The sequence below is a fragment of the Gastrolobium bilobum genome, unplaced genomic scaffold, assembly GCF_033153095.1.
Source record: "Gastrolobium bilobum isolate Gb01-03AN ecotype WA unplaced genomic scaffold, APGP_CSIRO_Gbil_v1 utg1891, whole genome shotgun sequence".
Lineage (NCBI taxonomy): Eukaryota > Viridiplantae > Streptophyta > Magnoliopsida > Fabales > Fabaceae > Gastrolobium > Gastrolobium bilobum.
In genome coordinates, this window is record NW_026899025.1 from 317,439 (window position 1) to 338,688 (window position 21,250).

General features: G+C 33.8%; 2 protein-coding genes across 2 annotated transcripts; one reads left to right on the forward strand and one right to left on the reverse strand.

Annotated features, from left to right (window-relative positions):
- Positions 1 to 1,060: 1,060 nt before the first annotated feature.
- LOC133286327 (homeobox-leucine zipper protein ROC8-like) lies at positions 1,061 to 9,266 on the reverse strand. The gene is made up of 8 exons (XM_061483734.1): positions 9,156 to 9,266; positions 8,546 to 9,025; positions 8,325 to 8,426; positions 7,786 to 7,989; positions 2,487 to 2,667; positions 2,104 to 2,372; positions 1,541 to 1,630; positions 1,061 to 1,438 (listed from the first exon to the last, which is right to left on the reverse strand). The coding sequence occupies exons 1-8, from the start codon at positions 9,264 to 9,266 to the stop codon at positions 1,061 to 1,063; spliced, it is 1,815 nt and encodes a 604-aa protein (XP_061339718.1).
- An 8,355-nt stretch (positions 9,267 to 17,621) lies between these two features.
- LOC133286328 (uncharacterized) lies at positions 17,622 to 21,047 on the forward strand. Its single transcript, XM_061483735.1, has 5 exons — positions 17,622 to 18,536; positions 18,833 to 19,033; positions 19,247 to 19,538; positions 19,679 to 20,070; positions 20,172 to 21,047. The coding sequence occupies exons 1-5, from the start codon at positions 17,622 to 17,624 to the stop codon at positions 21,045 to 21,047; spliced, it is 2,676 nt and encodes an 891-aa protein (XP_061339719.1).
- The last annotated feature ends 203 nt before the right edge of the window (positions 21,048 to 21,250 follow it).

Sequence of the window (21,250 nt, forward strand, 5' to 3'; positions counted from 1 at the left end):
ATGTTTACTTTTTTCTTTTCAATCTTCTTAAATCTTTTTTTTTTTACTTTACCTAAATCACCCATCCCTTTGAAATTTTTTTTTCTAAAATGTTTGTGTCTGCATGTGCAGACACATGCAACACCGTAAGTCCGCCGCTGGACTAAGAGGTGTTTATAGAATAGAGATTTACTTGATCACTTAACGAAAGTGTATCAGAAGCAAAAATATTTAAAAAATTAAGAAAAAAAAGTATGTTAATTAAAAGAAGTTCAATTTAAAATTTTAAAAAATTAATGTGCTGCCAAAACCTTTTTTTTTTAAATAAGTCTCCATAAATTGATCAAGGGTGTAAATCCATCTAATATCAATTATAGCCATTAGATCAAAAAAGATCAATGGTGTCACATGCTTACAAATCAGAGTCGTTGATTTTTTTTATCTAATGGCTCTCAAATGAGGTGTCAAAGAATTCTACCTCAATTATAATAGAACAAACACATTTAACTATTTCAATTTATAACTCACTATTTTTTAGTTACTGAATTAAAAATTAGACTTTCGATTTAATATGTTTTACTTTCTATTCCAAGCAGTCAACCATTTTGGTCAAGGTTTGAACCCTGATCAAAGCAACCCTTGGGCACTTAACTTGCCAACTAAGCTACTCATGTGGGTTAAAAACCCCACTTTTTAAGTTCATCAAAATGTGCTTATAAACATTTCTCAATGCAAAAAACATCAGTAAAATATAAAATAAAAATAGATAACACATTATGAATGGCAAGCTTCAGATGAAGAAACAAATGACACCACAAGGATCAATGTCATATTCATCATTCATAAATAGGGAATAAAAATGGATCCAAGAGTAACATAGTAATTAAAATAAAATGTCTAGCAAATTTATTATCTAAAGGAAACAATCCAATCTCTTGTTCTCAAGCAAGAGATAATAAGAAAATAGCATAACCAAAATATTATCCAAACTATTGCAATTCAAAGGGAAATAATCCAAATCTCTTGTCCTTGAGCAAGAGATAATAGGAAAACAGCACAACCAAAAGATATGATGATTACTTTACTCCAAAGTGTTGCAATTGAAAGCTTCCTTTATTTTCTGAACTGTGGAGGTTAAGAGAGCGTTGACATTTGCCACATTTTCCATATTAAATAGAAGGCTTCCACCTGGACCACAAATCAGTACTTGAAAAGCCATTGTCAGCAATGAGCCTCCTGATCCATCAACATTTCCATTGTTAAATATTGCATTTGGTTTGCCATCTGGAGAGATAACAAAACCTGATGGAAGAATTGGGAATACTGAACAGTCTCTTTCATCCTTTATGATCCTATTCATTTGTGCTACATCAATTGGAGCATACACAAAATATGATCCCATTGGATTTGTAAAACTTTCTTGAAGAAGCAACATGTTGTTCTCATTAGGAATGAATGGCTGGTCCACATTAAAAAAATTAATTGAACTTAATTAATCAAGTTTACTTGAAGAAACAATACTAAAATGAGTTCAAAGTACATATAAATTTGATAAATTTACCCGAATAATTGATACACAGTTGCCAGGATAAATTCCACTTGTGATTTGTGCAACCTTATTCATTGGTTTTCCATTGGAAAGAATGTCCCACTGAAGAAAATAGCAAGAGAATATTAATGATTATGTAATGCAAGGTTATATGATTTAATTCGCGTCTGTTAGATACATAACAGAGTCACTAATATATAACTGAATAAAGTAAATTACACAAAAGTAATACATGATGTGGGATTTTGTCCCTTAAAGTAAATTATCCTATATACGACACTTTGTAGTTGGGCCTGCAGGGAGAGCTTGTGGCGGGGGAGACCTTCTACCATGGACCAAGTGATCAGCAACATTAAGAGGGCTTTGAACACCACAATGAAGCCTAAAAATCTTAAGATAATAGGTTCATGGGTACTTCTACTTATATGATGCTCATTTAGTCCTTTTTCAACCAATGTGGGACTACCTTCAACCATTCACACTTGGATTCTTCAACATCTCTAATAGTTAAAATTTAAGTAACAAATAAAAGTCATTACGATAAAACAAAAGAGTGTTTAGATAGCTTTGTGAACCTGAGCTCTTTTTCTATCATCTGTGAGGAAATCAAAAACTTTGTGATGATGGAGAGGAAGCCAGAGGGATGTAGCAGCAGCAACAGCCAAACCATTTGGTTGGCCTAATTCTGTGAGTTTGTGAACAGCAACCCTAACTCCAGTATTATTCTCCACAGTTAAATGTGGAAAGTCAAGCTTGCCTGACATGTTCAAGCTTTCACAAAAGTGCTTAACCATTCGGTGAGAAAGCTTCATAACACTCTTCCTCCCTTCAAGTGAATTGATCACTGAACAATGAAAACATATAATATAAACTTAGCCATATATAAGCACATAACGAATTATAAGACAAATAAATGAATTAAGCATCGGGGTATATAGAATAAAGATGAGAGTGTAACCTCCTCCAGATTCATAATTATGCATGTTTTCAGCATAAAAGAAAGCAAATCTCTCGCCCATCCTTTGAAGTTCCATAATCCATCTGTGTGCTCCATATGCAATATTGGTACCAACAATATCTCTGTATAGTCGGTGTGTGTGGATCCTATCATCCACTTCTACATGCTCAACCCAAGTGACCTATCATAAAGCATATAATTAAAAATATCTATTTGTTGAATGAAGTGAAGTGAGATTAAAGTGAGTTAGTCTCACGATGAAAGAGATTAGAGAAAGAAGTGTGATTTGTAAGATTGGATAAACCAAAAATAATTAGCCTTATGCCTAAATGACCATTATAGTTAGTTAAAATGATAAATTATTTGGAAATCTAACTATTTTAATTTTCATATATATAGAGAAGTGTAAATTTGTTATAACTTTTTAATGACCATGCTTTATCGTCTTTCTCTATAAAGGTCCAATATTTTTTGGAGTTATTTCCCCTTAATTAGATGCATTATTGGACTATGAAAGGTTAATGATTTTTCAAGTTTCGATGTATTGGAAAAATAAAAAGCTTCATGGAAAAATGAAAGGTTGCATTGAAATCCTTCTTATTAAATGAAGAAAAACCTGGAGCATGGAAGAGTACCCTCCAAGTCATATATAAATAGGAAAGGAAGAGAACGCCGGAAGCACCTAGCAAGAGAGATCCTTCTCTCTCTCTCTCTCTATATATATATATATATATATGGAAAAAATGTTTATCCTTTTAAATGACACAACTTATATCCTTTCACTCTCACAAAGAGGTGGGACCCACACCTTTATTTTTTTTGTCAACTCTCTCTCTTCCTTTATCTATCTCTTTCTCTCTCTTAAAATGACACAACTTTACATCCTTTAAAATGACACACACTTTGCCCTATATATATATGGGAGAGGTTATAATTACTACCTTTTATTGTTACTACTTGTTACTACTAAATTATAACCGTTGATTTCCATCAATCTAACAGTTATAATGTATTGGGTCATACTTATTAATTAATTATTAATTTCTAATATATTATAACCGTTAGATTGACAGAAATCAACAGTTACGATTTAGTAGTAACAATAAGAGGTAGTAACTATAACCTTTCCCTATATATATATATATATATATATATATATATATATATGTATATGTGTATAGAGAGAGATATAGAGATAGAGAGAGAAGTAGTTCTTCTTAGAAAGAAAGAGAATATTTGTAATTCATCCTTTTGTTAGGTTAAGAATTCAGAGTAATCCGTAAGTTTTATACCAGATAAAAATACACTTTATAATCCTATTTTCATAGTAGACGTTTTTCTTGGACTTAGTCTTGTAATTTTTACTCCTTACATTGAGAGAGTTTTTCACGTTAAAAGTTGTGTCTTTATATCTTTTTTTCTCTATTTTCTTATTTGTTTATGTATATTTTATACATGTACTTTTCTCCAACAATAGTATCAGAGCCAATAATTTATTAGCTTGTGTGAACTAAGTATTTGAATATAGTGGTTGGTGTTCAGGTTTGTAAGCCTTCAAAATCCATGTTGTCGAGGCAACTTGATGAGTTTAGCCAAGCTTTGATACGACCCCATGACGAAGGATCACCTTTACTGCTCGGATTTGTATGAGCTGATCCTCAGTGAGGAAAATCCAAAAGGAGAGAGCAATAAAGAATATGAACTCTTGAATCACAAATTGGTTGCAATGATTCATAAATACATCAACAAAAGCTTGTTTGAGCATATGTCAACAGACACCAACGCTTATATACTATAGACGAAGCTAGAATATATGATCCAAAAGAAAACACCTCGTAATAAAGCTTGTATAGTGCGATAGTTGGTGAAGTTGGAGTATAAGGATGGATAAAGCATGATTAAACATTAAACACCTTCAGGGACTCATGAATCAATTGACAAAGATTGAGATAAAAATTTATAACAAGTCACATGCCATTCTACTCCTTAGTTTTCTACCCAATAGTTGGGACACAATAATCGTTACTCTAAGTAAATTAGCCTTGGAAAGGAATCTCATAATGGATTCCTTAATAGATAGCCTATTGAATGAAGACTTCCGGAGAAAAAAATGAGGGATGATAGGCCAACGATGTAGAAAATTATGGGAAGTCTGAGAACTGAGGTAGGAGCAAAAGTCTCAAGGTTAGTCAATATTAGCATATGAGATTGCTTGTTTTTACTATTGGAAGCTAGGTCATGAGAGATCTGAGTGTTGAACTCTTAAAAGAGATGAGAAAAATAACAATGTCAAGTCTGACCAAATAGATCCAAAGAAGAAGGAGAAAAGCACAATGACAATTGAAACAACTCCAGAAGATGATATCTTCCTAATTGGGGGAAATATTACCTTAGCATTGCCTATGATGACTATTCGTGGATAGATGACTTCCTAATTAGTATATCCTTTCAAGTTACTCCTCATGAAGATTTCTTTTCATCCTACCGAGGCGGTGACATCATCATATTCAAGATAAAAAACTAAGTTACTTGCAAAATCGTTGAGACTGATGAAGTCACTTTAATACTTGGGTTTCAAATTGGTACTTAAAGAGAAAAGACATGTTCACAACATGCGACTCAACCTCATCTTAACTAGGAAACTTAATGATGTCGGATTAGTAAATCATCACAAAATAGGTATATAGAAACTCGTCAAAAGGAGTATGGTCATTGCTTGAGGTAAGAAAAAAGGTACCTTGTACGTCATGCAAGCAAGAATCTACAAAGGAGAGGTCAACGTTGCCCAAGCTTGATCAAGCATGGGTTATGGTATAAAAGGCTCGGTCACGTGAGCTAAAAGGGTTACAAATTCTTGCCAAGAAATTAACATGAAAGATCAAGTGCTAGAGTTATGTTCTCACTGGTGCATTGAGTATCATTCTAGATACTAAATCAACCTAGAAGGATAATGTATATTCTTGACTTGATCCATATTGATGTTTGTTCCATGATAGAAAAATCTCTTAGTAGTGCATACTATTTCATCACCTTTATTAATAATCATTCTAGAAAAGTGTAGGTGTCTCTCCTAAGCATGAAATAGAAAGCTAAAGAATGTGTGAGGCAATGACGGTGGTGAGTACCATGGTCTATTCACAACATATTGGAAGTCACAAGGTATCAAAATAGAAAAGACGGCACCATAACTAAATGATGTAGCTGAAAGGATGAACCAAATCATTGAAGAGAAAGTGCTTATGAATGTTATAATATACCAAATTACCCAAGTCATTTTAGGGAGAGGTTGTGAAGACCGTAGTTGACTTAATCAACCTGTCATCTTCAAGCTCTCTGGATGGATAAATTCCTGATCAAGTTTGAACATGAAAGAAGGTGTCATACAATCACTTAAAAGTGTTTGGTTGTCGAGCGTTTGTTCACATTCATAAGGATGAACTATCTAATCTTGATGCAGAAAAACAAGAAGTGTATCTACCTTGGTTCACCAAGAGATGAGTTCAGTTATCACTTACGGGATCCTATTAAAATGAAGATTGTGAAGAGTTAAGATGATGTGTTGTTCGAAGATCAAACTCTTGATGACATTAAGAAGCCCAAGGTAAGGTTCATTACCCAATCCAATCATGTATTACCCCCCAGGGAATGTGATGATTTAGGGCGAGAGTCATCATAAGACAACAATGAAGAAGTCAGAGATGGGAATACTGAACCACCGACAAAGGAGCTTGTTGAGACGATAAAGATAGAACCAATCCAAGGAGAGCCTAACGAGATAGAGCCTCGAGCTCAACCAGATTTGCAAAAATATACTAGAACCAAGCATTTCTCCATTAGATATCTTGTTGATGAATTTATAATTATTATAGAATACGGGGACCTTCAAAGTTATGAAGAAGCTGTGATTGGAAATGAATTTTTTTTTTTTTGGATAAAAGCCTTGTAGGTGGAAATGCAGTCATTGCATACAAATCACACTTATGATCTGGTCGAGCTGCCAAATGGAAGGCGCGCATTGAAAAATAAATGGGTGTATACACCCAAAATTGACGAAAGCACTTCAAGGCCAAGGTACAAGGCTTGACTTGTTGTCAAAGGATACAACAAAAAGAAGGGCATTGATTTTGAAGATATTTTCTCTCTGGTGGTGAATATGTCATCAATCTAAGTTTTCCTTAGTAAAGTTCCCAACACAGAGGATTACATGTTGATAAAGTTTCCACCGATTTCAACGGTCTGACATGATGACGAAGGTTGTTTCGATGAAGAATGTTGCAAAGGAGTCGATGTGGTAATCCCTTCTAATTAAGTTTGAAAATGGGAAGATTTGTTGAAGTTATTTATCCTTAATTAGATGCATCGTGGGACTATGAAAGGTTAATGACTTTTCAAGTCTCTATATATGGGAAAAAGAAAAGACTTCATATAAAAATGAAAGGTTGCATTGAAATCTTCCTTATTAAATGGAGAAGAATCTAGAACATGAAAGAGAGCCCTCCTAACCATCTATAAATAGGGGAGAAAGAGAAGGCTTGAAGCACCAAGCAAGAGAAATCCTCCTAGAAAGAGTGAGAGAGATCCTTTTAGAAAGAGAGAATATTTATAATCCATCCTTCTGGAATATCATTTTTATAGTGGCTGCTTTTCTTAGACTTGGTCCATGGTTTTTACTTCTTAGATTGAACGGAGTTTTCCACCTTAAAGATTTTGTATCTTTACACATGTTCAACCCAAGTAAGCTAACATAAAGCATATAATTAACAATATCTTTTTGTTGAGTTAGTCTATAAAAAATATGGAATATGAATACTTGAACCTAGTCTATGAAAATAACCAGACCAAATAAATGGACCTGCCCCAACTTCACTTAATTACTGTTGGAAAACATGATTATGTGATGTGAAGTGAACAGGTCTCATGGTGAGAAAGATTAGAAAAAGAAGTGTGATTTATAAAATTGGATAAGCCAAAAATAATTAGCCCAGACCAATATAGTTAATTAAAATGAAAAATCATTTGGAAATCTAATTATTTCAATTTTCGTATAAATAAAAAAAGTGTGAATTTGTTTTCTATATAACATTTTTTTATACAAGTGAGAATTGAACACATAACTTAATACAATCTATCTAAAACTCTCACGACTAGATCAAACCTAATCACTTTGTTTTCTATATAACTTAGCACTGACCATGCTTTCTAGCATACATGGTCTTTCTCTATAACATGTCCAGCATTTGAATCACATAGAGTAAAGATTTATTCATGTACTCTATTTAACAAATATGTAATTACTAACCATGGAACACCCATTAGGCATTTCCTCAATCATGCATCCCGAGGGGTGTCTCCAAGAGCGAGAAAGCGGGGTGTCCTGTCGAAATAAATCAAAAGACACATCCACTATCACCCAAATACCAACTCCAATTTGTTGACAATACCGAAGGAAGTGAAATTCGCGAGATCGCACTAAAGGTGACAGGATGTGTATTTCTTCATGCATCTGCAATAAAAGTCTTGTTAAAATTATAACAAATAAGTTTTTTTTTTTTTTTTTTGAGTTACCCAACCCTAATTACCTCTTTGAGGCGAGTTGGTTTCTTCCGGTATCCTCACAAGCTTCGACTCTTTGAGTCGGCTATGGGACTAATCCGGAGTGCGGGGGTCAGTGATGGCTAAAGGTTCAGCCCCCTCTCCAAGAATGCATTCAGCGGGAATAGAACACATGTCCAACCCCACTAACTCAGCGCCAAGGAACCAACTGAGCTACACCCATTGGGTTTATAACAAATAAGCTTACGTAAAGAAATGTTAATTTGCATTAAAATATATATATACCAATTGCAATGCTCCACTTTGATTTCCCAACATTCCACTTTCAAATACTTTGATTGTGTCTGCTTTTGTAACTATTGTTGGGAAAAGGTTAACAAATTTTTCCTGTAAAAATGAGTTATGTCATACTCCTATGATTATAAGTACATACCTATATCTTCAATACAAAGGTAATCAATGTTGCAATATTTAACAAACAAAAAAGGAGTTTTTTAAGTGCTAACCGAATCTAGAATCATATCAACTAGTTGCGTCCCTCTAATGCTCACAATTCCTGAATCTTTTGATGATTCAACAAACACGTTGGCACCTCTGAAGTGATGATTAGTCCTAGGGAATAATCTTTCATATGTTTCATGATGAAGAGTGCATTTTCCATCAAGAGTTGAAGACCTAACCCATAAGGGCTCGTTGATACGGAGAAGCTTAACTAACTCATCCATAGCAGCAGTTGCAACTTCTAACATGAGCGCTTTTTCTATGTCTGCACATTCCATTGTTGAGTTGGGCAATAATATATCATCATCCATAATTGGTGCACCATGGTTTTGATCATGAGATGAACTTCCATATTCAACCGGTTGGTTTAGCAAACATCCAAGATCTGGATCAGTTGAAGATCCCGTGAAAGGAAAATGAGCCTCTTGCAACTCAGGTTGTGGCTCCTCTTTGTACCTTCCAATAAGGTTACACAGCTTCTCATGCTGAAAACCAATTCATAAATAAATAGCAATTGAAATTAATCATCTTATAGGTTTTTTGTCAAAAAATATTAATCAAATATATTATTCATATAAAATTTGAAGAGAATCAATATCAAATGAGTTCACTAGCCTCATCTTTTAGCTGAGCATTTTCAAGCCTCAATTTTTGCATAACAAGTTCATGCTCTTCATGATCATGAATATGTGGACCCCCACAAGAATTGCAATGTATATTCTTCATTGCCTCTTTGAGTATGAGGTTTTCGCTATGGAGTCTCTCATTCTCAGACCGGAGAGAAGTGTTATCTGCTCGCTCGATTTGATTCTTAAGGTAATATACATATATACGTAAAATGATTAGTGCTAAGTATATATCAATGCATGTAAATAATTTATGTTTCAATGAAGTATTAGACTAAAGAAAATGGCTCACCTTCATTTGTGTCCTCTTATTTTGAAACCAAAACTTTATTTGTTTCGGCTCAAGCCCAATCTCTGTGGCTAGTTGACGTCGTTGGCCTTCGTCTGGATGTGGGCACTCCTTGATGAATCTTTTTAAAAAAAATAAAAATCCCAATTAATTGAGAGGGTATTGAGAGATGAGTTAAATATTTCACTAATGCAAAAAATAAAATAAATACATAATCACAAAGGACACAAGATACACGATATTGTCATGACCAAATCTACTGTGTAATGAGACTTTTATGACACATACGGGAGCCCATACTCAAATATCACACTATTAATGGTGTACTGGCGAGAGCACATAGATGTGTCTCATAGAAGACGAAGTATGTTGACATAAGAGTGTTTATAGTAGTATTGATAAAGACCAAAGTCCTAGCGAAACTTCCCATGGTGCTCGGCAGATATATTGCGAAAGGGGGAATGTGTGTATGGCTAAGGTGGCTCTACAAATGTGCAGAGTAACAACATAAATGGAGAAGCAGAGATCCCCCTCTCAATGTGAGATGAGGGTATTTAGAGAGAAAATCCCTGCCCAAGATTGAGAGAGAAGTTCTTTTCGCTGTTTACTAGCCTTATCTTGTCAAGGTGACAAGACGTATGTCCAACTATCTCTGCACAGGGGTAGCAGGTGCATGAGGAGAAGGGGACTCCTTGTGTTGATCGAGCATCTATGACTCCTCAAGGAGTGTCTTCTAAAAGATTCTAGATATAAGTTTAATAGCATAGAGCCCAACTGCAGGGTCTAAAGTGGGTATCCAGAACAAATGGGCTAACTAAGCTGTCATGTTTTTGGTCTTTTTAGTTATATATTTCTTTCTCATCCAATTCTACTTAATGTAAGATAGTTATCACATACACTTCAATTCTAGCATAGACAAATTAGTGTGCATGGTGTGTGTGTGTGTTTTTGGTCTTTTTAGTTATATAGTACTTTCTCATCCAATTCTACTAATGTAAGACAGTTATCACGTACACTTCAATTCTAACATAGACAAATTAGTGTGCATGGTGTCGTGTGCGTGTGTGTACGGGTGCGTGCATGCACGTGCTTGTGTGTGTGTCTATATATATATATATATATATATATTATATATATATATATATATATATATATATATATAGAGAGAGAGAAAATAATATTACATTAGTGTAAGTTACATTCTTAATTTTAGCCATTGATGTTAGTTATATCTAATGACTCTAATTTATTAAATATATAACTATTTAGATACAAATGAATTTATTGATGTTAGTTATATCTAATGACTCTAATTTATTAAATATATAACTATTTAGATACAAATGAATTTATGACTAAGGTTGAGTGTAAGACTTCATATCCGTACATCAAAGTAAAGTTGTAAGTATCATAAAATATGTAAGTACTACAAATTCTTAAGTACGTAAGTATCATAGACTCGAGATCAAATACATGGCCTAGTAATTTGATCCGCTAAATCATCTTATAACTTGCCTCATGGCCATGCTTAACGGGCTTACATTTGCAAATTTTGTGCACATGTTCTCCTTACCCACAATATTGCAACAATGTACAAACCTACACAAAGCAAGATTTCACCAACATGCTATCTACATAGTCATGCCCTACGCTTTAGTGTAAAGGCTACACGCTCCACAATAGTGTCCTCTAGCTCACTACAAATACAAGGTCTTCACCTTCATTAACATACATTCCTCTATGCATACTCCACCTGACTCAAACACTGACTTGATTATTGGAGTTCTTGCAATTGCACACCACCCCTTGTTTGCTGGAATCATGATAATTGCTTGCCTCAAGGGCCCACCAACAATGAATGGAAATAGTCCTAAACAACTTGTTGTTCAAATAAACCTCCCACTGATGCACCATAGGAAATTCAGAAGGACCCCAATAGTTACTCTGACCAATCATCAACAACCAAGAGTTCTCTGAAGCTTAACTAGATGTCATATCTTGCTTCGTAAAAGGACATGAGAGCCTCAGGCCATCCTTGGGCCTCACTAAACCATATGGCTGAATACATTTGGTCAGAAGAATATATATCAAAATAATAAATAAATAGGCCAATTTTTTTTTAAGGTGATGTCTTAATGTACCTAGCTATATAGTCTTTTTAAAAGTCTACGCTTGATATATTTGCTATTAAGTTAGGCTAAAATAAGCCGAAAGTAGACTAGGCTAATGTAGTCTACCTGACTATATAGGCTTTTTTTAAATAAAAAAAAAAAATCTAAGCTTAACACGCTAGATTTAAATAGATTGAAAAATTTTAGGTTGTAGTTGGTTAAGAGGCCACATGACCTATTCCCACTCCTATGAGTTTTAGAGATCGGGTGATCGTAGGTTGAGTTTGGAGGAAAATAAAATCCCAACCAAGCATACAAGAACTTGTTAGCTTGAAATATATCATATAAATGATATATAATGCTCAATGTAATAATTTTGAATTAGGAACTAGGTATTGACAAAACAACTAAATCATGTCTCATCAAAACAAAATCATGTTATACATGAGTCACAAAGAGATTGCATTTAGCTTATTTTTCGGAAGAATAAAAACAGAGCAACGATGTAGCCAAATAATGTGCATATAAAGTGAACAAGTGCCTATGTGAACCCTTTGTTTCAAAAGAATGAAAACAAAACTATGAAATAGCCAAGTAGGATGCATAGAGTAACTTTATGTCTTTGTGAAGCCCCCACTTCAACATAAGGAAAATAGGATAACAAAATAATTAAATACGGTGCATTCAATAGCGTTCTTTTAGTTCCTTTTCTTTTTTTCAATTTCTTTTATGAGAATTGATGAAAGAAAAACATAAAAGAAAAAATAAATCAGCATATCTCTGAATCATGTAATCCGTATCGGTGAAACAAAATCACATTGATTCATGCTTTGTCGCATGATTCAAAGTCATTTTTTAACCATCACATGATGCTAATTGCTGATTTGGAAAATCATATCGAATCATGCGATTTGAATCACAAATCGAACTATTCAAACAACAATGCATGCCACCATTTATTACAGATCACAAAGCTCATATCTTACCTGAGTCGTTTGATACTCGCACACAAGCTTGATACTAGGGTCTATCAACCAACACTCACACACAAGATCAATGTGTTTGGTTAGTGGTTGCTAATGACTATAGGTTTTGGTTTTCTTGGGAATTTGACAAACACTCACGGTTATCTAAATGACTATACACTATTGAATAGAATGAATAAATAATAGTATCTCGGGTCAAATCAAGTTCAATGAGTTTCATGCTGCTTGACCTGAGACTCGACCCGATAATTATTACAAGTTTCCTTTAATTTTACTAAACTAGAATTGAATATGCTAACCAAACCATTTTATTTTATGCAGTGCATATCTATTCGAACCCATACTCTAATTAGAAAATATGAAAATATATTAATATATATTTGATATGCTTATATTTTTAAATATGTTTAAATAGTGTACGTGTTAAAAAAATTTCATTTCGAGAGATTATTATTTATTGATAAGTGTCAAAAGCCCCATAAATGTTTATGTTTGGCATATGACTAACATGTAGTTTGACACTTCATAAGAAAATGGAATGACGGTACACATAAATGATTGATAGAATTTAAGATTGTCCTCTTTTCTTATTCCAATTAATTTTTTCTTTTGGCTATATAATAATTCTAAATCATTTACCATTCATTTCTCGATCCTGAATAAATTTCAAAGAGTTGACTGAAAGAATCACGATTAATAAAATACATCGAATTAAAATATGATTTTTTTTATAAAAAAAATAGAGAATTTCCATTCCATTTTTAAAATTAAATACATGTGCGTTAAAGTTTTATCAAGATACATTTATTTTCACGGTCATTCAATATTAAAGGATTGGGACGTTTGAGAAAAAAACAAACACTCACACTGTATTCAAGGCATAAAAACAAAAAAGCAAAATCTTTGTAATCAATAAAAAAGGGAGGGGTTTAAGCCTTAATCCTGGACCCGTCTCGAATCGGATTAGTTCGAAACAATGTACCGATTGGAATATTTCTTAAAAAAAATAAAAAGAAGCCATTCATAAAAAGAAGAACCAAAGCAGGAAATCAAGCCACTCATGATCATACAATCAAACGTACCAATATATTTCTTTAGAACAATTAAACCAAATATAAGTAAAGGGAAAAACCATGTCATCAAAGAGATCTAGCCAAACGAAGAAAAACTAAAGAGAAATTATTCATCATCAATCCAGAGAGATGCATTGAGCTTGATTAAAAACATAGAAGTTTTTGTTTTTCAAAAAAAAAAAAAAAACATAAAAGTTTTATAAAATAGCTAGCTAGCACTTTCTCCAAAGAGGATTGTTTTCAGTCTCGGTTTTTACTACGCGGCGGGATTAATATATGGTTAATCCTTTCATATCCTTCATCCAAAAAGTGAGATCAATGCTACCTCAAAACCAAGCAAATCAGTATATTAATTAAATATTAAAAGAAAAAGATTATCAACAAAAAAGGGTCATCTTACTTTTCAAGTTTGGCTGTTTGAGCGGAATTAAGGCGTTGATAGGAGGGTCTTTTTCCCTTGGGTGGGTTGTGAGTGCTTTCATCACCAGACCCATCAGCACCTCCCATTGAAGAATCCATTTTTCAACCTTGGTAAGTAAATACGCTTGCAAATACTAGAGGTTTTTCTTCTTTGTCTGAGATTTGTGAATTTCTAATGCGTTTACATATATATATATATATATATATATACGACTTAGTATCCACAAAAGGCAACATGTGGTTTTTTTTTTTTTGTTACAATAACATGTTTTATATCTATCAATTTTATATTGATTTCATTTGTATTTAAGGATTCATGTTATTAATAAATTAGAGCCATTAATATATATGTAAGTTAAATTAATGATTAATAATGAGTACTGTAACATTTACACTAATATAAATTTATATTTATATGTACAGAGAGAGAAAGCAAAGCAATAATGTGGTTACTTCGATAGGAAGTTTCCTTTGATTCTTAAGAGTAAACCAAAAAAATTATTAATCTTTTTCATGTAAGCAGATATGGCATTTCCAGGCAACCTCTACAAATAACTATAAGGAAGGAAAAATTATGGAAAGTGTTTTTTCTTTTTTTGGTACAATATATCAAATATGGGAAAACGTTATTTGGAAATTTGATAAATGCAATGGAAGGTTTTTAAAGGCTTCCATTTGACATACCAAAAAAGCACCTTCCATTTGTATCTAGATTAGAAAACAAATATAAAAAAATGAGAATGGTCATGTTTATGGAGAAAGAAAGGATTGCACAAAAATTCAAGTAAAAAATAATTTGATCAATATTTTTCATATTTGTAAGAAATAAATATGTGAGAGAATAATATAAATTATTAAAAGGCCCTCACCCAGCACCTTAATATTTTAGGTTGAAATGATTTTTTACATAATATCAGAGTTTCAGTGACTACAAGGTCACGGGTTCGATCCTCACCAATTCTAGCCCAAAGGGCTCTTCCATGAAGGAGAGTGTTAGACTTTGTTTGGGAGTTTGGAAGGGAGGGAAGGAAGGGAATCCAAGGGGGAGGGAAGGGATTGAAGGAAATGAAATTGAAGGGTATTCTTTTCCCTTGTTTGGGGGTTAAAAAAATGGTAAGGGAAAAAATGGAGAGTTAATGATATATTTGTACCATTTTACCCTTTTTAAAAATTAATATATTTATTATATTTTATAAATTAAATTAAATTAAATTTAAAATTTCTAACAAAATTATTTATGTACTTTTCGCAATACTAAAAAAGATCATATTTTCGATGAAATTTCTACGTTGCAAACGACGAAAATTTTGTTACAAAATTATTTTTTTGTCGAAATACTTTTCGTCGAAAAGCGATGGAATTTTTTCTCCGATTAATATTTTTACAAAAATAAATTTTTTATCAAAATTTTCGACGAAATTTAGTTTCCGTGAAAAGTTTTGACAAAAATGATTTCCTCCATCAAATGTTTTAAACGAAAAAAGAATTCCATCAAAAATTTTGATGGAATATTTTCCGTTCAAAACTTCAATGGAAATGTGTTCTATCGAAAATTCGACGGAAATTGTTGTCAAAATTTTTGAGGAAAATGTTTCATTCAAAACTTTCGACGAAATTTAGATTCTGCAAAGAATTTTGACAAAATATTTTTTCCTTCAAAATTTGTTATCGAAATATTTTTTGTCAAATTTTTTACGGAAATATTTTTTGTTTAAATTTTTTGACAGAAATGTGTTCCGTTCACAATTTTGATGGAAGTTTTTTTTTTTATCAAAAAACTTAATGGAAATATTTTACGTCGAAAATTTTCGATTGAAATGTGTTTCGTTAAAAATTTAGACGGAAATTTTTTTTCTCAAAAAGTTTAACGAAAATGTTTCTGTCAAAAAATTTCAATGGAAATGTGTTTAACTGAAAAAAAAAAATTGGAACTATTTTTCGTCAAAAATTTCAATGAATATGTTTTTTGTGAAATATTTTGACGAATTTTAGATTCCGTAAAGTATTTTTACAAAAAAAAATTCTATCAAATTTTTTTACATAAATGTTTTTAGTCACAAATTTTGAGGGAAATATTTTTTGTCGAAATTTTTTGAAGGAAATGTTTTCTTTAAAAAAATTTAGGTAATTGTTTTACGTTGAAACTTTTTGATGGAAATGTGTTTCGTCAAAATTTTAGACAGAAATATTTTCGTTGAAAGTTTCGATGGAATTTAAATTCTGTCAATAATTTTGACTGAATTTTTTTTCGTAAAAAATTTATGTCTGTGATTATGGGAAAATCTGGTTTCGTCTTTAGTTTTGATGGAAATTTTTTGACGTATATGATTTTCATCAAAAAATTTATCACTATTTTTGACGAAATATTTTTCGTCAATAAATTCTGTCGATTTTGAGACTTTTCTAGTAATGTCACATTTAAAAATGATTCACATTTATGTGGTTTTCACATTTTAATGCTAAGAGTAGATAAATAACTTTTAATATTTTCTCCCCTCAAACCCCCCAAATTGGGTGAACTTTAATTTTAAGAAGGAGAGTTTTGAAAGGTTTAGTAAAAATCCCTAATTTCTTCCCCTCATTTTCTTAAACTCACAAACAAGGGGAGAACATACTAAAATCCTCTTTTTTCTTTCTTTCCCTCCTAAAACCAACTCTCAAACAAAGCTTTAAAGAATAATATAAACTTTTGAAAAAGTCATCACCCAACATCTTAACATTTTGTATTGAAATGACTCTTTATAAAATATGAGAAACATTGATCCGAAAACAAGAATCACAAAAAGATAAACATGACCTTTCAAAAATCGAAGCGCGTGGCTTTGAACAAATACAAGTCTTAATTAAGTTGGAGTTTGTGCATACACATGGAATGGATGAAGAAAACAGAGGAAGAAAAATGCCAAAATATATTACCCAACATAAGGTAAATGACTTTGGAAAGGAAATTTTGAACTCATTATTGTTAAGCTTATCTCAATCTACTCTTTTTAATTATGTACTACGAGTAATATATAGTTATAATGCTAAAGTTATTAACTTTTTTTCCACGTGAGTAGACAAGTTCTACAAAGTGACTGAAAAGAGGGAAAAAATAACTTTAACATTACACGTCAGCAAATAAGTTATGCAAATCGTCTGAAGAGAAAGAAAAAGAGAGAAATTTTAACATTATAACTATGTACTACTCGTAGTATATAGTTATAAGGGATGGCTTTAGATAAGTTTATCTCAAATTGCTTGAGAAAAGTTTATCTCATATATATATGTATAAGGAAAATGGCTTGTCATGTGATTGGATATAAGGTTTTATTCAGCCACATATTTTTTAACTATGTACTACGGGTAGTACATAGTTATAATATTAAATTTGTTGGCTGACGTAGAAAGAGAAAAAAATAACTTTAATATTATAACCGAAATCAGCCACTAAAGAACTGAAACCTCTCGATCCTTTTTCAGCCATTAAAGGGGGAATAAGGGAAAAGGAGCAATCAAGGAACAGATCAGCTGTATTGATGAAGAGATCCATGTTGCAGGTGCATGATCAGCCTGCGAAAAACCCAATCATTGTTAATGTCTGTGATCTTTTGGAATTGCAGAGGGGCGACGAAGCCTAATCTTGGGAGAACTCTTAAAAGTATAGTGGTGAAACATAAGGTGTGTATGGTGGGTCTTATGGAGACTAGGACCGACAGGAGTAAGTGTAAAAAACTTCTGAAGAAAATCAATTTTGATAAAATGATTATAGAAGAAGCGAATGGTTTCTCTGGTGGTATTTGGGTTTTTTGGGATTCTGTGCGAGCTGAGGTTCAGGCTATTCAACAAACAAATCAGTACATTCACATGAAGGTGACTTTGGTTGATAGTTTGAGTTTTCTTTGTACGGCTGTCTATGGTAGTCCTCATGAAGGTAATCGACACCTAATGTGGGAGGACCTTATTCAGCTTAGTTCGTTAATTCATGAGCCATGGATAATGGCTGGGGATTTCAATGACATTAAGGCTAGTAGTGAAAAAAATGGCGGTTCAAGTCCTGACATTGCAAAGTGCCAGAGATTTCTTTCTTTCCTTGACCGTTGTCAAGTGGAGGATGTGGATTGTGTTGGTTCTAAGTATACGTGGCAAGGCCCAAAATGGAATCATTTGGAGCGGGTATTCAAGAAGCTGGATAGAGTTTGTGCAAATGTGAGTTGGAGAATTACTTTTGAAGAGGCTGAAGTGAGAACTTTGCCTAGGATTTTATCTGATCATAACCCTTTGTTGATAACTATGAAGAAACAACAACAAGATTGGAGTAATAGGCCATTTCATTTTCTGGCAACTTGGATGAACCATCCTGGTTTTGAGGGGCTTATCGAGGAAAGGTGGAATTCCCGTGTTGCAATATGTGACATGTTAGCTAATCTCATCCCTCATTTACAAAAGTGGAATAAAGATGTGTTTGGGGATATCATTAAAAAAAGAATATGTTATCACAGCAAATTGCGAGTATTCAAGCACAAAGAGAAAGAGCTGATAACCCTAGGCTCCAAGATCTGGAGGAGCGGGTTCAGAAAAATCTTAATATGACTTTGGAGCAGGAGGAGCTTATGTGGTATCAAAAATCAAGGCATCAGTGGATTGTCGATGGCGATAAAAATACAAAATTTTACCATCTCAAAACTGTTATTCGTCGGTGCAGTAATAAGATTTCTAGACTTCGAAATAGTTCAGAGTAGTGGATTGAAGATTTAGCGGAATTAAAGACCCATGTTTGCAATTTTTATAAAGATCTTTTTTCGAAGGAGGTGGTTGATCGTCGTTGGCTTTCATCCGAGAGTATGTGGCCGAGGCTCACGCAAGCGGATCTGCAGGCGCTGATTATTCCTCCAAATGATTATGAGATTTGGCAAAACATGTTTGATATGGGTGCATTCAAAGCTCTTGGTAATGATGGTTATCCTGCTATCTTTTTTCAAAGGCAATGGGGTAAAGTTAAAACTCAGGTTTGTGAAGCGATTAAATTCATGTGGGCTCATCCTGAAGCAATTCGTGATATCAACTCAGTTTTATTAGTATTAATTCTAAAATCTAAGAAGCCTGAGTACATTGCGCAATTCCGTCCGATTTCTCTTTGCCCAGTGATCTACAAGCTGTTAACCAAAATGATTGTTTCTCGGTTAAAGCATGTGTTGGATAAAATTATTTCTCCTGTCTAGGTTAGTTTTGTGCCAAATAGGCAGATTCAGGATAACATTACAATTGCGCAAGAGCTTATTCATGCTATGAACAAAATGAAAGGCAGAAAAGCGTACATGGCAATCAAAATTGATTTGGTTAAAGCCTATGACAGAGTTAGTTGGTCTTTTATGTGTCGGACTCTGGAGGAGATTTGGTTCCCAGAGGGGCTGATTAATATCATCATGCAGTGTCTGTCATCTTCTAGGATCAATGTTTTATGGAACGGTGGCAAGACTGCGGAGTTTGAAACTTCTAGAGGCTTGCGTCAAGGTGACCCACTATCTCCTTATCTTTTGTTATGGCTTTAGAGAAAATTTCTCACATTATTTTCACGGCCAATAGAGGAGGTTTGTGGAAGCCAATTAAGGCAGGGAGAGGTGGTCCAAAGATATCGCATCTTGCTTTTGCAGATGACTTGTTGATGTTTATGGAGGCAAAGGAAGATCAAATTCTCACCTTGTTAAAGTGTTTGAGTCTGTTTGAGGAGATGTCTGGCCAAAAATTGAGTGTTGATAAAACTTGTATTTTTTTCTCAAAGAATACTCCTGCTGAAACAGTGGATAAAATTGTTCAAATCAGTGGTTTTAAGCGGGTTAGGAATATGGGGAGATATCTTGGAGCTATAATGCAGCATGGCCGAGTTTCGAAGAATTTATATGCTAGTTTAGTGGATAAAGTGCAAGAAAGAATGAGTAACTGGCAGAAACAGTGTCTATTTCAGGCAGGGCGTATATCTTTATCTCAATATGTGTTGTCTGCAATTCCTTATTTTCATATGCAAAGTTGCAAGCTCCCTAAAGCAGTTTGCAATCAAATTGAGAGAATCCAGAGGGATTTTATTTGGGGTGACCATGATAATCACCGAAAACATCATTTATTAGTTGGAATGTAATTACTGCTCAGAAGGGTGAGACTGGTTTGGGAATCAAACGTCTTGATCTTATGAATGATGCGTTTTTGGCTAAAAAAATATGGAGAATGTACTCGCAGCCTCATCTCTTATGGGTGCAGGTGCTTCTTGCTAAATATAAGAGGGGTAGCCGAAATCAGGCCATGTTTGAAGCTAGGAATGGCGATTCTAGTCTGTGGAAAAATATGTGTAGGTTGTGGCACATTATGGAAGGAAACTTGTTGTGGGAGTTGGGTAATGGAAAAGAGATTCGGTTTTGGTGTGATAAGTGGCTGCCGATGGATCGCACGCTAAGGGAGCTAGTTATTGATGAGGGTAGCGTGAGAAATGATAATCTGAGAGTGGCTGAGGCAGTTACGCAAGCGGGGGATTGGGATATGGAGTGGATCCGGTCAATGCTTCCAAGTAATGTCTCTAATATGATTTATAGTTTTCTGGCTCCTCATGATGAAGACAGACCTGATAGGCTTATTTGGAGTTTCAATAATAGTCATCTAATCACGGTCAAAGAGATTTATAATCGTCTGTATGGTCATGCAATCGTGGATGCTGAAGCTAGGGAGATGTGGAAGTGCCTCTGGTCTTGGAACGGTCCTCAAAAGGTGAAAATCTTTGGATGGAAACTGTTGCACCATCGGCTGTTAACAAAAAGTAGGATTGCTAGTTGGAATGAGGGAGATAGCAGATGTCCATACTGTGGGGCCAATGACGAAACGATTTTGCATGCTTTAAGAGATTGTAACTGTGCTAATCGGATTTGGGACCAGTTTCTTCCTTCGCAGTTACCAGAGGATTTTTTCAACCAGGATCTTTATCATTGGCTGTATTGTAACGTGGTGACCATCCCTAGCGGTGTGCAAGAAAAATAGAGAACAGCGCTTCTGGTAACCTGTTGGAAAATTTGGTTTTGGAGAAATATGCAAATTCATGATCAAAGTTCGCCTTCCTTGGAAATCAAGATCGAGATTATTTCCAAGTTGGTGAATGATATTGAGGTTAGTTATAGTAGGACTGGTAGTCACATCAAGAATATTGCTTATAGTCGATTGAATATTTGCTGGCAGTTTCCTAG